This window comes from Trematomus bernacchii, unplaced genomic scaffold (assembly GCF_902827165.1).
Source record: "Trematomus bernacchii unplaced genomic scaffold, fTreBer1.1, whole genome shotgun sequence".
Taxonomy (NCBI): Eukaryota; Metazoa; Chordata; class Actinopteri; order Perciformes; family Nototheniidae; genus Trematomus; species Trematomus bernacchii.
In genome coordinates, this window is record NW_022987720.1 from 24,877,359 (window position 1) to 24,895,775 (window position 18,417).

Below are 18,417 nucleotides of genomic sequence, written 5' to 3' on the forward strand. Positions count from 1 at the left end.
TTGTTAGAAAATGTACAACATTTTTTATTTTCTCTGGTAATTATGAACAAGATACTTGTGCGTATGTGATTATAGCAACTTAAGAATGAGTGCTGTGTGTCAGTTTACATACTTCTCTAGTTAAATGTGCTATTTGGAGAGCACAAATGCATCATTGCGGTCCAAATTTTGAGTGCAGAACAAAGTAGGCTACAATCGACGCCATTGGCTACGTACCAGAAGTTGTGGGACCAGCTGTTATTGCCTCGGTGAAGACAGCACAATACAAAAAAACTTAAACATGTTTTGTTTTCACTTTTTAATAAAATTACCACTATACTGTGAAGCCACCATTAATTGTATTAGGTTAATTTAGCAGTCTTTAATGATTTGCTACTGCTAGTGAATGTTGCTAGTTAGCTAGCTAGCTAACCAACCCAGTCTCACGGCATTTCGTGTTATAGTCACAACATTTAATCTATTGATTCGTGTTCACCAACACGATTTTCCCCTTTTTTTCGTGTCACACCGAACGATTTTAAAAGCAATGTATTTCTATTGGTAGTATATTTTGTGCCTGCACCACGTATTTTTGTCCGGTCGGGTCTTGGAAGACCGGAAGCTGTGTGGTTCATAAAAACATTTTCTTACTCAATATCAAGCCACGATTATTGATTTTATTTTAATTCGTATAATGTCTGACTTTTTGTGCCGTCCGTGAGGAAAATAAATGGGGCTCAGAGGCTCAGAATACTGAAATATGTATTTTTTAAATCTTTTTTTCCTTCTAATTTGTTATTCTTTTCTAAATAACACACCGTTATTTACTCAACAATTTTTTTAATTTATTGGTTTAATTCTATAATATCGGGCTTTTTTGCTGTCTGTCAGGAACTGAATTTCAAAATAAAGTCACCGGAAACAGACGTAGGCGATACACACCCACTGAACTGATTACCCAAGATCCTCAGCTATGGTTGAAGCTCGGTGATTGGATGTTTTAGCCGCAATGCACGTTGGGATATGGTGTTAATGTGATATGAAATAACTATCAACAGAATTGCGTTGCCAGGCAACAGCTTGGGGTGAAAACAGTATTTCCAGTCTCGAAGTTTGCATAGTAATCTGCAGTACTCATCAACTAAAAACATCAGTTTATCCTTGTTAATTACACAACATTGATTGGTTTGAATTGTGTACAATGCTTTTGTGTTTTCCCCCTTCGATTCAGAGAAACAAATAGTTTTTTCGGAGTTTAGGATGGCCGAAGACATTACACTACCCATAATCCTCAGATATCGTTTGGGACTACAGTCCCTTTGCTTGACAAACCCCGTGATTAATCTTCAAGCTCTGTGATTGGATGTTGGAGTGGCAGTGTGCCAAGGTTACGCCAAGCATCAAACAGCTCTATGAAATGGAATGAAACCACAGCAGACTATCCAAAACTGGACTTGAACGGGTATAAAGTATATTCATTACTCGTTATTCTCTACTAATAATTAATTAAAGACTGTATATAATGGCTATTTTGCACATCCCTTTCAAGATTTCATGATTTTCTAAGGGTTAGGGTTAGGTTTATTGACATATCATATACACAACTACGGTGTAGTTATGCAATGATGAAAAACTTGGGTCGCAGGTTCCTCAACAGTGCATTACAAGACATCTATCAATATGTGTGTACCTCCACCATTAAACTGTCATATTCAGCACATTTCTTATACTATCTACATACATCTTATAAGAGTATAATAAATATGTATAATATCAGTTAAAACAAGTGCTTCAACATAGTTAACATTGCAGGAAAGCAATATATTAGACGTTAAGTACTTTGTCAGGCTTAATATTTATCTGTAGATATCCCCAAAGCTTTTTTCTTATTCAAAAGAAGACCTTAACCTAAAGTATTCTTTAATGTTTAAATAAAGGTTAATTAGTTTGTCTGTTTTGCACATCCTCCTATTAATATCTTTGTACATCAGGCACTAAACTGTTTTATTGTAGAGATCACTTACAGTATCTTCTTGATATTTTATATTCTATATTTCTATCATTGACCTTCTACTTTCCCCCTATTTTGTATGTACTCTTAATATTTTTTTCATCATATATAACATATTCAACTAAATAATGCAGTAATGTGTTTTAACCACTAGGCGGTGCAGGCACGAAATATACTACCAATAGAAATACATTGCTTTTAAAATCGTTCTGTGTGACACGAAATGCCGTGAGACTGGGTTGAGCTAACAGCAGGGTTGGTCACTTCCTGAAAGGCATAGCCGCCTTGTAGGATTTAAATCAACTCTACCCAATTGAAAGTCACACACTGCCCAAGTGTTCACAGTGTAGGACATGGCAGTGTACTAAGGGAAGGATCTCAAATGAGACACAGCAGAGGCCTTTTTAATGCTACCACTGAGTCATCATATTCAGCAAATAGGCTATCCAATCCCACACATAAAGAACAGAGACAAGATCTGAAACGTGTTTTGTTTTTTTGTTTTAAGGTGTCTCCAGCCTCACTGATGAGGTCTAGACAAGTCATTAACTGAAGTGTCTGTTTTAATCATCCATGAGACCCTTTTATTTCCTCACTTCCTGCAGTAGTTCTGCACACTTCTACAATGCTATGGATGACTAATGGACATTTTGGAAATGTTTTATCAGCAACAGCAGCAGGCTTTTTATACAGCAGATATGAACTAGTAGGACAAGTGCACTTGTTACAGAAATGATAGTTCTGTTATTCAAGAGTCTCAGTTAGACAATAAGTCAGCGTATTACCTTCAAATTGAACTTGTAAGCTTGTGGTTAAGACATGGAAAGTCGTGCACAGGATATGCTTCGGTTCAAGTGTTTCAGTACTTCAGTACACTGCTGTTAAGCAACAGCAAAATGACTGTCGATGTACCGAGGCTAAAAAATGTATTAAGCAGAATTGTGCCATCACCAACTTCTTTATATTTTATATTTATATTAATACAACAACTGCACTGCTCTGTATGTGCATTAACCATTACCATTAACAGAGCAAATACACACTTATTTCTCCTTGCTCTGTCTATTTGTTTGAACACCAGGATGTCTGAAATGAGAAATGTCCATAAATGGTCTTTTCCAATTGTGGAATGAACCAAAACATGCTTATAAAACTAGAACGAGTGGGAAATATATACCATCATATAGAAAGTGTTTCCAGAGAAAGAGACTGAGCTGCCTTTAGAGTACATTGTATAAGGGTCAAAGTAAGACTGCCTGTGGCCGGTGGTGAGATGGAGTCATTGTGAGAGATAACGAGGACCAGAGGTTCAGTCGGGCAGTAGATAAAACGAAGAAAAAGATTTGTAAGGGAGCTTAGAAAGTAGAAAATAATATTGGAAATGGCGAAGAAGGTTAAGAAAAGTGGAAGAAAAGAGTGGGAGGAGAGTGTGTTGTGGAGTTTGACAATGTACGATTCAGAAACAGTCTCAGTCAGTCACGGCAGGATGATTGTGTGTGTGTGTGTGTGTGTGTGTGTGTGTGTGTGTGTGTGTGTGTGTGTGTGTGTGTGTGTGTGTGTGTGTGTGTGTGTACAGTATGAGTGTGTGTATATGACAGCCTGGGAAGAGATTGTGTGAGAGCAGAGGCTAACGCATACTTTAACCTGCCAATGCCAGACACTATACCAACCATCATAACATGATGAATGTACCAGAGGACAACAACTCCTGTAAACAGAGAGCAATGTGTGTGTCGATATAAATGTGTGTTTTTTTTGTGGTTGTAATTCTTCGGAGTACTTTCTCTGGATTCAGTTAAATGCACAATAACATCATATCTTGATTATTTATGAATTCCCATTTTCGAAATGTGTAAAATAATTTGGAGTCCATTTTTTATGTATGAGCATTATCATTCTCTTTCATCACCCTCCTCGAGGAACATCATTGAGAGAAATTAGTCACCTTTCTAGTCTATTAAGCTTTCAGCTGCTGCCTGCAGAGATGTTTAATAGCTGATCCAGGAAATGGAGCAGAGGCATAAATATTACAGCTTCGCAAATGAGTAATCCCGTAAAGGGAAACTTCATAAATATATGTTTATTAGTATAATTAAAGGTGGGGTAGGTAATTTTGTAGAAACCAGCTCGAGTGAGATAGAATTTGAAAATACACAGCCGGAAAAAATCTGCCACTTCCTTACAGAGCCCCTCCTCCAACACACACGAACGCGCACATGACCAATGAGGGCACGAGATAAGTTTGTGCACAGATGGAAGGCTGACAGGCAGGTAGGCCATCCAGTTACTTTAGCCGGGCCGGCTAAAATGATTGGTCATACTTTTTACAGATGACATTTTTTTAATGTATTTATTGTCAAAGCACTTAAGATATTCATTGCTATCGGGATGTTAAGAGCATTCCATGGAATATAACAAAAAGTGTATCTCGAGCCGGTTTCTCAAACTTACCTACCCTACCTTTAAATGGACATTTGCATGCTTTAATGAAGTGAGACATTTTGCAGTTGTACATTTCCAATTGCTGTTTCTGTTCCTAAACTATTATCAGTCATTTATTGATTCAACATTTCTTGGAAAACCTTCACTTTTGATAAAAAATGCAACCATCATAGTAAGCAAAGGGGCAGAAGGGGAGGTGTGCATCTGTTGCAAATGCTTCACAAACACTTGAGAAAATACAATTGATTGGCTTAGCAACAAGGATCCAAAATGCAACAGCCAATTAACTTCCCTCTCCTGTCAACAAAGAAGCTGAAACACCTCAAAACAAAGACTAACCTAATGAGCAGAGGTGTCTTCGATGTAGTGCATAGACGCTATTTCTTTCTTCCCCAATTCATATTTTGCACTTGAATTGTGTTTGCTACCACCAAGAAATGTTTTTGAAATTGGAAGACTGTACAGAGTAATTGGAGAAAGAAAGCCAGGAGAGTCAGGAGTGTGTGTCACACCATTTGCACTTGAATCATGTGGTCAACACTAGAAGCTAGTCTGGCAAAGAAAAGCTAAATTCTGGCAGAAACTTGAAACAACTATCTGTTTTAGAAAGGCCAAATAATCTGTGCTAGAAAAGTAGATCGATCAATACATAATTGTAATACTATTACAGAAAAGCACTCAAAACAAAGAATCTAATTTTCCTCCTATATGAGATCAGTTTCCACATTTGTCAGTATTTGCTAAAACACAACAGACATGACTCATAAAAAGTTTGGCTTTCTACTGTGCATTTGTATATTTTGGTCTAAGACTGCCTATTGGCATTTCATCTATACTTTTGTGGTAGTGGTGACGATACGGCTCGGAAAATAATCTGACAATATTTCAGGGTATATTTACAATAATAATAATCTTTATAATAAGACATGAGGAAAAAGTTCCCGCTCTCACTTGTGCTGTATCACTCACTGCTAACCATGAGTCCCCTGCACACAAACCAGCATTTATTTAGTGGGAATGCTGAAACAGCATTCCCACTACTTGTTCTTCTACGCACAAAATTCTTTATTATTATTCCGCCGGGTTATTTTGCGCCTCTTCTGCTCCCACATTCCACATCGCAGAAACTCCGTTCAAACATCAAAACGTTCAGCTCGGTCGGGAATCGATGGCTATTACTTTTATCATTCATAACTTTCATAATTCCCGAGATATATCCCATAATTCATCACATTTTTAACCATTGAAGTCAATGGAGAAACTCTTCAGACTTGAACAATCTTCATGCAACTTCAACTGCTAACTGTTCCTTCATACTTTCACTCAGAAACCTCATTCCAACTTTAAAATGTTACACATCTTTCTGACATTATTCGTGTTACACAACTTTTAAATCTGACCCTTACTTTTAGAGATATTAAACATTGTTCAGACCTTGGTAAAGAGGCCTTCTCCAGATTTAGAGTGCGTGATGTCACAGCTAGAGTGGAGGACAGATTGAAATTCGCTTTCATATTTGTTTTTAAACCTGCCATAATTCCCAAACCCTACATTCCTGAGACATAATTTTTCATGAGAAATGTAGGAAAACATCTCGTAGCTTGAAAAAAAAAAAAACTTAAGCAAAACAATTAAACAAAATGCCTCTTGAGGGCATGAAGTGACAAAACCTTTCAACATTTCTCCATTAAAGCCCATTGTACATTCAGGCTCATCTTTCCTCACAGCAGCAGCCGCACACCTTTAGTTAATCTGTCAAAAAGGCCACATTATTAACCCGAAAGTACATAAAAAGCACACTTCAGATGTTCAGAGTTCTTGAGATGCTTCACGCGTTGAAATTTCACCGATATCTGTTACGGTTCTTCAAAAAACGTTCACATGTAAGAGGTTTATCTCTCATTCAGAACAATGCAAACGCTCTCCTCTCACTGATTACTGCACCATGGAAACCTTTGATCTCTGAACACACACATAGCTGTTTCGTTAGCTCAAATATAAACACCTGTGTCATGGAACACGAGGATGTCATAACTCCAACTGACATGCTCAGAGCAGCAGACTTCAGATAATGGTTAACACAGCTCTAATCTGATGTTACGTAATGTGGTGTTACTATGACAATGCATCTCTCGCCATAAAACAGCAGCAGACTTCAGATAATGGTTAACGATCCTGCCCTCAACAGCTCTACATCAGCTATGGGGTGTCATCATATGCCGTTTCCGTGGAAACGCATCCCTCGACATAAAACACGATGACGCTGTAACTCCAATGGACACGGTCTGATCGTCCCCAAACTTCGCTTGTATATCACCGGTCCATGCCTCAACAGCTCTACGCCAAATCTGAGGTCTCACCATAGGCTGTTTCCATGGAAACGCATCCCTCGCCAAAAAACACGATGTTGTCGTAACTAATATGAAAATGGTTAAAACACCACCAGACTTCAGATGACAGTTAATGGTCCAGCCCTCAACATGTCTGTGTGCCATAAGTGAGTTTTCCTCAAAAGCTGTTGCCATGGCAACGCATCCCTTGCAATAAAACACGGTATTGCTATAACTCCTATGAAAATTGTCAAAAAGTGCTAAAACTTCACATGTGTGCTAACAGGCCAGCCGTGAAGACATCTACGGGACAGTTTTGAGATTTCTTCAAATGTTGTTGCCATGGCAACACAATGCTCGCCATGAAACACGGTTTTCTCATAACTTCAGTGAAAATGCTCCAAACAGCCCAAAACTTCACAGGTTTGGTAACGATGCAGCCATCAAATAAGCGTATTATGGGGTGTCATCAAATACCGTTGCCATGGCGACAGATCATTCGCCATCAAGTTAGTTCAATAGTTTGCAGTTCAAATAGTCTGCTGCTTTTCCAAGCTTTTTTACTTTCTTTTCTTTTCTTATCAAACATTCAAGCACCCAGTGTTCATGTATAATTTCAATCTAAATTCTTCACTTTCTTCTTACACATTACATTTCAGCATAGCAGTTCAGCGTCAGCTTTTCAGCATAAAGCATTCCCACTAGCAATTTCTTCAGGAATTGCATTCTCTAGTTTTGCCTGTTATGGAACAACGTTTTTGTTGTTACGAAAAAAGGCCAGGTCAAAGCTATTTTGTAAAATTGCTTTTATTTTGTATTTTATGGCGCAAAACTAATTTACAGCAATAATGATCAGCTAGTAACATTATTTTATTTCTAAGCTTTATTCGTTTTTGTAACAATTTACAACACACCACTAGTCTATTCTTAGAGCAGCTGACTTGATGGTGTTCACTTGCAAGAGCAACAGTAGTGGAGCCAGACTAAGTAGCTGAACAATTAATCTTGTTTCTATTTCTCACAACACAAAACTGCTAACAACCTAATCTCATGAGAGGCGACATAGCACCTACAAATAACTTCTACTGTGGTTCATTTTTATGACCTCACCCAGTGTGCCTGCTGGTTTGGAGCTTAGAGACCCACCTGGTTCTGAATGTAGGCATGAACTCTTTCCAGCATCCCCTCACAGGTGTACTCATACGGCAGGAATGGCTCCACCTGCAAACACAGATGTGCACACTTATGAAGAGCCGGTAGGGGAGTGTGTGTGTGTGTGTGTGTGTGTGTGTGTGTGTGTGTGTGTGTGTGTGTGTGTGTGTGTGTGTGTGTGTGTGTGTGTGTGTGTGTGTGTGTGTGTGTGTCCACGGAAGCAAGCTGTGTAATTACAGGATCAGAGCATCTGTTAGTTAATCAAAGCTGACATATTCATTAGCGTAATTGTGAGACGGCTTATATCATGCCACAAGCCGCACATTAAAATCAATGACTTAATACATCACAGGTGACGGCTTCGAACTTTGATTTCATTATTTTTAGTGACGACGGCATCGATATGTCAAACAATGGATTAAACTGACAGCCGAGCACAGGTCATCCAGCACCAGGGAGGCAGATGGGTTTATTCTGGGTGGCATTCTCGCTCCTTTGGGAGCCGTTATCACTGTCGCTGTTAAGGTCTGTCACTCATTGTCTGACTCTTGATGGCAGGAAATGGATTCAAACTCAATGAATCAACACTGACAAATAGCTTTTCCTCTTCTCTCTCGAGTGTTATGCTAACAGCGTCATAATGCAGAATGGACACACACATGCACTGATGGTGTAGAAAGATGATTGCTGCTTGATGTGTTTGGATAAGGAGGATTGTATTATTGTAACTACTGTCTATTGTATTTTGATGATATCAATAATTATGAAATGTGTCAGCATTTTCAGTGCAGAATGGGCAATGAATGTCTCCTATAGTAACTCAAATTAGATCTCATTGTTTTCTATCAGGCCACAAAAGCACTCAGGCTTTCAAATTGATAAATGGTTCCTTTAAGTGTTGTGTTCCTTTTAGCACTCTTGTATTACTTTATTTCATCTGAGTTTAATGAAATGTATCTGGCACTTCATCAGATATTCTGCTGTGCAGTTTGCCTTTTGGGCATCTATATATAATAGAATCTGAGCGAGAGGGAAGAAATATGCTACATCGAGGGTGATTTGAATTCAGCAGCGGTAAACACTTTTAAAATTTGCGATTTATATACCTCAACTGATTGCATTGCTCAGCCACAAATATGTGTGAGCAACAGTCATTATTTCATGCCATCATTGATTACGATAAAATGAACCTTCTGCCCCGAGGTGCAGCCGCGTCCAGAAAAAGGCAAACAAGCCCATCTGGTGGGTAAAGCCGAGCAGGTGTCTCACAGATTTAAGTGACTCTTTATCAGCTGTCTGTTTCCTCAGCTCCATCATGCACTGTTGCCATTATTATCTCAGCAAACAAGCAGGCAGCTCTTGAGCTTTCTGACAGAAGAACAACTAAAACACGAGCAACAGAACTACTAACAAACCGTATCCAAAAAATGTGTTGAGTAAACAACATTATGTGCTGAGCTTTGAATACATATACTGTGAGTAATCTCATAAAGAAATTAATTAAACTTAAAGCTGGGTTGCAACCTTTAAATGCAAGCACTTTCCAATTAACTTCACGCAACTCTCACTTGGCACACGGGGAACGCTCTTTGTTTTTCCCCAGTTGTGTTGTCTTGTATCTGTGGCGACTTTATGCACTGGCACACTTGCCCCCAGGAGTGCTCTCTCCAAGCCCTCCCTTGCATCTTTTTAACTTAAATCCTTCCTCTGGGCTCATAGTTTCTTTTTAATCTAGAGTATCTACTCCAGATAGCTGCAGCATCGTCGTTTTTGTTTCTCCCATATGGAAATGACTCTGGATTACTGGTAATCACTGCCACAGGGGGGAGATAAAAGATAGGCACTGCAGCTTTAAAATTCCATAAATCATACTGAAAATCCTATATTTAAATACTTAAGAAGTTAACCACTCCCAAATATGAAGCGAGCAGTAGATTCTCTTGGCTTGGCACAAAGAATGTAAACAGAGAGAAACAGCTAGACTGTCTAAAGGTCACAAAACTAACCTGCCAGTAACTGTAATGCTCACTAGGTAAAACACTATATCTAAAATAATACAAAAAGTGACCAGGCAAACAGAGGAAGCAAAATGATCCAAAATGTAACATGTTTATTAGCAAGACTAAGAAGTGCTAGCTGGAATTAGCCAGCATAATCTTCTCTTCTAACTCTCTGTAAGCACATTTTCCAAAATGTCATGTTCTTCAATACTATACTTTCAATCAAATACATTAAGATCCTGTAAAATAAATATGCTCTAGGCTTTAAATGCACGGTTAAACTTGCCCAGTCAACCTGAAAGATATTGTTTTTCCCCTTCCCCCAGGATCCACTTTTTGATCCCTTACTTGCTCCTTCATTCTTCCTCTATCAGCAGGAAACACAAGGCCTATTTAACACACCTGACGGCAGAGGCACACATGCGTCTTGGCACTGCGAGAGGCTTGGCTGTGGCTTGATGTTGTTCTGGTGACAGATTGAGCGCAGCGTGATTGATTCATATGATGTGCTGCGGACAATGCTTTCTGCCTGTGTGGCTGGCCTTTGGAAGTCTGCCATGTAAACCCAGGTGTGGGCAGTTTACCTACCGAGCCGCTCAATATCTCAAGCAATTAGCAGCGCGGAGAGCGGAGAGGGAGCCAGCTAAGCATTTTGTTGAAATGCAGGCGCCATGATTAAGAGCTCTATTAAAGGCTGAGGGCTCCAAAAGTGGGTCACACCAGACTATAAAGCATGGAGGAGTATATACTATTATCATTATGCAGTGTAGAGTGTTCTCTGGAAGCTGATGATATAAGAAGACTAGGATAGTACAAACCAATAAATTAACATACATTGATCCTCATGATCTCACGGATGGTGGCCTCAAACTCCTCAGAGTTATTGAAGTCGATAGTGATGACATGCGGCCTGCCAATATACTGCTCTGCATACGGATGCTGAGAGGACACCTGAGGAGGAATAAATCACAATCACAATAAAACAACGATTGAAGTCCAGAACTGTGTGCTCAATGCATATTTAACTAACATTACACGTGCCGATCATCCTCCTAACCAAGATAAAGACAAGTGCATCTACCTTCCTGGAGGTGGGCTTCCCTCTGAAGAAGTCGTGATTGAGAGAGCTGTGAGGGGGGTTAAACTTGGGTTGTAGGAAGATGCAGCCATTGGCTATGGCCTCCAAAGGGGCGGGACCTTCGTAGGGGAATCCTAACCCAATGAACAGCTTGATGGGAACATAAAGAGAGGAAAAGATCATCAGTCTATACACTGAGCTGCTCATATCCAAGTCAACTCTTGCATAGGAAGTATTTCAACTCTACAAAGGTATATTAACTCTAACAAAGCATTTCATTTTGATCCAGAATATCTATATGCAAATATTTTCATGAAAGCCTCAGTAATGTTTACCTTGGCCTTCCTGAGCAGCTGCTGCAGCTCCTGCTGGGGCAGCAGGCCGTGGTTCTTGACGAAGGCGGGCACCTCTGGGGGACGCTGCGTCTCATAGTACACCGTCCCATGGATCTCCATGTAGCGGTGCAGAATGGTCAGGAACTTTTCCTTTCCCTTCAACACATACATGCACAATATAAATAAATATAAACACTTAAAAAGCGGCACTGTGCTTTGCAGTAGCTGCTGTATACACACCCTGCTACAAAGGTGGGAAGTGCACCACCAGATCCCCAGTAATTCAGTAATTTGGTAATTCAGTTTTAACTTAAAGGTATGTTTGGAGGTTTTATAGTAGGGTTGTATTTGGTACTCGCGAAGTGGAGTTAACGCAAACAAGCAAAACAATATATTGCTGTGTGAAGTCAAGATATTTTAGCCCTTGCCAAAGCCACCGCACAAAGCCAAGAGAGTCTACGACTGCCTATATTGGAAAGTTTGTTTATGTTATTGTGTGATTTTGGTATTGGATAAACCAAAGTCAAGCAATAACACAAACTAAACGATGGAGGCAGGGGAATGAATGCAACATCTTCTGTTTCCAGACTGACTGCAAGGCTGAAATACATTAACTGGTGCCCCCATCCACAGCAATATTAATATTATGAGGCTTTTAGACTGCAGGCATGCCGACTGCCAAATTCATTGACGTTGGAAATTCACCTCATACAACCCCACTCCAAAATATCAGAACTATCCATTTAAAAGTTAGTTTTTATGAACAGATTGCTTTATTATTAGGTCAACCGTCTCACTGGACTGCACAGACAGAATGTCTAAATCCAGCTATGATTTTTATTTTATATGTTCTCGTTTTTCATGTCCTATATTGACTTTACACACTCTGGAGTTTCCCCTGCTGCCCCCAACAACACTTTAGTTAAATTAATTGCAAATACACATTAGTATTCAGACAACTACACCGTTGAGAAAAGCCCAAAGGAGTTGGGAAGAGTTAATGAAAATTAGGCAAGCAGATTAAATGAGCCCTGTCTACTTTTGTTACCAACACACTCATCATTTTGCCAACTTTCCATTACCTGAGAAGTTATGCAATACTTAAATCAATGTATATCTTCTGTGTTGCCCTGTGGAGACCATTTTAAAATCATTTCACTCACATAAAACTGAATTAGTTTATTTCAAAAGGTGATTCTAGGACAATGCTATGAATTATGCACAAATGCTTTGTCTTCAAGGCGTGAATCATTTATAAATGTCATCTGAGTATTATTCCTCATTCTTCATCTCAGATTTTTTTAATGTCTTCCAGCCTTGGATACATTTGAGATACAATTACACTTTCTTCTACTTAACTATCCCAAATCCTCTTGAGTATCAAACATTCTTGGATTAAACTGTTACAATGAATTCCAATTGTTTTTTTTTACAGTTTTTATAGTAAAAAACAAAGTAAGACTACTTGGGTTATTTCTTTATCTCAAAATGTTTAAACGTTCTTTATTCTTTATGGTAACTAACGGTCAAAGTTCATATGTTGGTGATAAATATAGGGAGAAATCTCACATATTTGAAGCTGTAAACAATACTGATATTTGCATTATCTTTTTTCGGAATTACCTTTAAAAATGTGGCTCTTAAGTGTAACTGCATGCCAACACAACTGAACTGAAAAATACATTTTTCAGTAAAAGTGTTTATTTTTGGAATTTGGAGAATCGATATGTCCAGTAAAAAAAACAGGAGTACTTACTTGAAGCTGCGTGGGCCCATCAATGATGCATCATGGGAGGATAAATACAGAATAGTACATGGTGAAAACAGAAGTATGCAGAGGAGGGATGTAGAGTACAGGAAAGGCAAGTGTAAAGAAAAACAGTAACTTGTCTTCCCCCAAGAACTAAACAGGCCCAACTCTCTTAAGTGAACCTGAAAACCTGCAGAGGAGGAGAATAACGCTGCTCTCAACATTGTTGGATTCATTGCATCGAGAGACCTCGACACACTTTTACATTGCAATCTGTCAGATGCAAAAATGTTATATCGCCCCACAAGTTGTTTTGAGAAACAGGGAATGTCGAAACAAAGCTGCAGTAAGTGAAGTGAAGCAGACCTTGTGGGAGGCTGCAACACTTCAAAGTTACAGTAAGAACAAGAAAACCTTGCCAGTAGCTCGGAGGGAAAATTTACTCCAAACAAAAACGATTGTTCCTCTTCCATCACACTTCAGGCCCGATTCCTGAAGGAGCGACTGGTTTGGAAACGTAACAAAAAGTGGATTTTTCTCAGTGCAGGTTGTAAAGATTTGCTTAAAGGTGGGGTAGGCAAGTTTGAGAAACTGGCTCGAGATACACTTTCTGTTATATTCCATGGAATGCTCTTAACATCCCGATAGCAATGAATATCTTAAGTGCTTTGACAAACAATCCATAAAAAAATGTCATCTGTGGAAGCCGTAATACTGTAAAAAGCACGACCAATCATTTTAGCCAGCCCGGCTAAAATAACTGGATGGCCTACCTGCCTGTCAGCCTTCCATCTGTGCACAAACTTATCTCGTGCCCTCATTGGTCATGTGCGCGTCCATGTGTGTTGGAGGAGGGGCTCTGTAAGGAAGTGGCAGATTTTTTCCGGCTGTGTATTTTCAAATTCTAGCGCACTCGAGCTGGTTTCTCCAAAATTACCTACCCCACCTTTAAGGGAAATTATATTTAAAAGTTCTCCAAACTTTACTTGTATCCCTAGATCGATAGAATATGATAAATGCAACACAAATGCATTAAATCATTGGTTTGTCTACAATGGTTTAGAAGCCTTGAGTTTGATGTTTTGGTTTTTGGACATCGCCATCTTGTTTTTTTCATCAAGAAGTGTCACAAGAGTCTTGAGCTAAAAACAACTAAACACTAAAGAAGACATTTTTAACAACCAAAGTGTTAATAATAACTTTAATGAACTGAAAACACATGATAGAGTTACGTTTCTAAGATCAAATCAAAGACATTAAAAACACATGCTGTATTGAAGGCTTAAAACTAGTGAATGAGGCCATACTATAATCTTTGCCTTTGGAATTACACATTATCCTACATATACAACTTGCAAGAGGAATGGGAAGCGCTTTATCTCTTGAAAAGCTTTTAGCACTCATTACAGAGGCGTAGTCCATTCTACTTAAAGGTGGTAAGAGGACATCTTCACAGGAGTCATAAGAGATATCAAAGAATTAGGAAAAAGAGTTGTGAAGTGTCCCAGTGCTCTTCTTTAACAGGTCGGTAGTCATACTTACACAAGATGGCATCACACTTAAAGGGGCCCTATCATGCACATTTTTAGGTTCATATTTATATATAGTGTCACTACCGTGACATGTTTCCATGCTTTAATGTTCAAAAAGCTCTTTATTTTTCTCATACTGCCTGTGCTGCAGCACCTCTTTTCACCCTCTGTCTGAAACCAGAGCCCAGTCTGCTCTGATTGGTCAGCTGGTCGGATCTGTTGTGATTGGTCAACCTCTTAGAGATGTCCCGCCCCTTAGCCTATCATGTACAATGTGTTGGAGCGCTAGCCAATAGAAGTGTGAATGTTACATGATGTCACTATGTTACAGAAGTAAACCATGGACTCTGTGTTTCAGGCAGGGGGGGGGGGGGGGGGGGAGTGTGTTGGAGAGAAACTCCCTCTGGATGGAGATTTGGGATTTTAGCCTTTGCAGACCATTTACATGCACACAAATCTATAAAACACACTACAGGAAAGGGAAACCCCCCAAATGCTTGCTAGGAATCAGGCTGGGTGCTTAGTTTTCTGTGTGCCCTTTAAATATATTTGTAATTATTCATTGCAACGCCACAAAGAGTCAAATTTGTTTTTAATTTACCAAATTACAAATAATAAATAACATTACATGTCATTTGTTAGACGCTTTTATACAAAGCAACTTACACACTCAATACTGTAGGCAATCCCCACATGAGCAATTTGGGGAGAAGTTTCTTTTCATGCTACAGTACATGCTGACTGCAGTGGGAGATTGAACCAGAGATCCCTTGAACCAAAGATCAGCGCACTAACCCACTCAGCCACAGCCTCCCCAAATCAAAGGTTCTTCAGTCTGTATCTTGGAAACTGTCTCCACTCAGAAAAAACAAACAAACTACAAATGAATTTGTTGTCGGTTCTTGGAGGCGTTACTGTGTGATACTAACCTTCCACATGCTGGCTTCCTTGCCGTACACAACAGCCATATTGTTAACCTTGTTCCGCTGAATGTTCTGCTTCTCCGTCTCATTCAGCTCCTCCGCCACAAAACCCATGAAAGAGTTATCAGGAGTGTGGGCTGCCAAGGACAAACAAAGCAATTGGCAACACAAAGTGACAAGCCAAATGTACGCCCTAAAACAAGTGTGATTAAACCGAAAGATCTGCTGTAAATGTTGCCACACAAACACAACTCTAGCTTTTTTTAAATAGAAAATACAGTTTCTTTGCTTTCTCATAATTTTTGACTGACTTTCATTGTATACCAACAATGAAGCATACCAATAAATTGTACATTCGGGGGATGAAAAAAGGAATTCGGATTTCTGAAAAGCAATTTTTCTTTGTAATCTTTGAAAAAGTCGTAACCTTCAAGAGTTTTGGATTGCAGCTTTACTTTGACACATTTTACAACTTCTCTAAAAAAAGCTGTGAACTGGAGCAAACACAAAGAGAATTTACTACGGCAGGGAGATGTCAAGTGGGAAGAAAAACAAAACAGTGTTTCCAGTCAATTTGCAAACCCGAGATGAAAGCTGACGTCTTTCACAGAGCCGAGCTTTGTGATAACTGCAAGTCATTTGGAAACAGTGCGGCTGTCGATTAACGCTGAATTAATCAGAAACGAACACCTGAAGGTTTCTTCTGTCACACATTTAACCAAACGTGCCATGAAGGCATGTGTGTCTGTACATTTCTGCGTGTGTACATTCTGGTGTGGTGGTGGTTAGTCAGAGCCTGGTTCCAGGCATCTGTTCAGGCTCGGCAGCTCTGAACGACTTCTCTGAACCGTTTTGGCCCAAAGCCTCGCCTGTTCCGGCCTGACGACTTTATAAACTCACAATCTGCTCGCCCTCTCGGTCACATAAACACAGACGAACACCTGCACAGATCAAAACACTTCATGTCTTTCATATCATCAGAGTCAGAGAAATGAAAGCCCACATACGGAACATGGTCATGTACTGCCGGCCGTGGAGGTTCCAGTAGCCCCAGTTTGTCCGGTAGCCGTGCAGGATGGCGTACTCCTCGTGGTTATAAGCAGGCTCCGTGCCGAAGGTGTCAATCACACGGATGTGGCACCTGGGACAAAAATAAGAAATGGGCTTAGCTAAAATTAGATCACAGATTTATCTCGCTTTCAAATAATACAGTCTCTAAAGATTGAGTGAGAAAAACAGCAACAAAGTGAAAAATTATTCCACCCAGCTTGGGATATTTCACCTAATGTAGTTTGCCTGCTTGGGAACCGGAGGAATCTGCAAGCTCATGTTTTATTTGCAGATGCATCCTGTCCCCTCGGTTTGGACAGAGATCTAGCAGCCTGAGTTTTTCCTGGCAAATCATCTATGGGGCTTGTCTGTGAGGATGACTGTAAAGAAGAACGCTGTAGAGGCATTATTTAAACAACCAGGGCGGTTGCAGATGCAGTAAAACGTTTTGAAGTTGCTATCGTGTCACTGTGCAACAATCTGGACAGTATTTCTTTTCTAAAAGATGCACAAAAAACAACAAACTTTGCAGTTATATAAGATACAAAGAACTAATATATATTGTTAAACATTGAAAGTAACTTCATCTTAACTATAAATATGAATGACTCAAATGCTTCTATGATGTATTATGTTTTATTGGTTCTCTAGAGATCAATGAAATGCAAGACACAGTTATTGCAACTGTGACATTTCTGGTTTAAAATTTTCATCCATAAAGCATTTTATTTCTAAAAGAAGAAAAATGAAATTGCACCTAAAGCTTCACACAAAGATGTTTGCCGTCCTTTTGATAGGATTTTGAGTTGAACAAACAAACTCATAAGACACCAACATGTTTGTTTACATTCCTCATACATTATATTTTTTTAATGTATTGCGTGCCCCACCCTAATGGGTTGTTATGCGCTGGTACTACTGTACTGTGATTGGCCCTTAACACCACGTAGACCTAGTAATTGGTCACTAAGCGCTACATCACTGAGACTTAGATCAATTGACCCTTGTGATTTGGTCTGAAGATGTCAGTCCACATGTATGCCTTATCTGTCAATAACAAGACAGCCATGTCAAATATCAGTCTTGTTTTGATCTTTGTGAGTTAATCTCAGCCCTCAGTCTTGTTGTCAGAGCTTTATTTTGTGAAGCTGTCAGTGGTGATGGATATCCATGTCCCCTGCCGGTCGCCCCTCATTCAGTACAGGTTACACAAGCCTCACGGTGAGACGTCTGAGACTTTAAACACAGCTTTGTTTCACAGCCATCACAGCGCCCTCTAAAAAGATCCTGACACAAGCTGGAAAAGTCTGAGACAAAGTTGAGGGAAAACGATTTTTGAGAATTTAAAGAAGATGCGTAACTTGTTTGCCCTGCGTGAGTCTCTTCACAATAAATGCTTAACATACTCTCTGACAATGTGAGGCAACTCCTCCACAGGGAATAGATCATCTTAAAATATGTTTTGTTCTGCTCCTGTAACAAACTCAGGCTGAAAACACTCAGAGGAGACATTAAGCATTTAGTTTACAGCGACAGAAGAAGAAAATTACATCAGCACTTTGTCAGCAGTGAATATATTCACACTGGGAAGCAAGAAAATCAATTAATGTAATCCAAACGGAGATTTCTCAATGCATTGCCTCTCTAATCAGTGTCAGGGCAGGAGGGGAAATTAAAGTATTGGTCTTTCACTCGGTGACAGCTGAGGAGCGCTGGTCGATCAGCTGACCTTGGACTGGCGCTGATTGGAATCAGCAGAGGTTTTCAATGCTGTCCAACCTCGTCTTTGAGGATCCAAACGAAGGATGAATTATTTAGAAATGCGTTATTAATTT

The 18,417-nt window shown here is 39.5% G+C and overlaps 1 protein-coding gene across 1 annotated transcript in view; it reads right to left on the reverse strand.

Annotated features, from left to right (window-relative positions):
- The window catches only part of LOC117492238 (alpha-1,6-mannosylglycoprotein 6-beta-N-acetylglucosaminyltransferase B), a 74,601-nt gene that overhangs the window by 3,844 nt on the left and 52,340 nt on the right, over nt 1–18,417 (reverse strand). The window contains exons 10-16 of the mRNA XM_034142380.1: nt 16,540–16,673; nt 15,539–15,669; nt 13,084–13,089; nt 11,328–11,483; nt 10,996–11,142; nt 10,749–10,865; nt 7,909–7,983 (exon numbers count right to left, since the gene is read on the reverse strand). Of these exons, the coding sequence (XP_033998271.1) occupies nt 7,909–7,983; nt 10,749–10,865; nt 10,996–11,142; nt 11,328–11,483; nt 13,084–13,089; nt 15,539–15,669; nt 16,540–16,673 (766 nt within the window). The remainder of the gene's footprint in view (nt 1–7,908; nt 7,984–10,748; nt 10,866–10,995; nt 11,143–11,327; nt 11,484–13,083; nt 13,090–15,538; nt 15,670–16,539; nt 16,674–18,417) is intronic.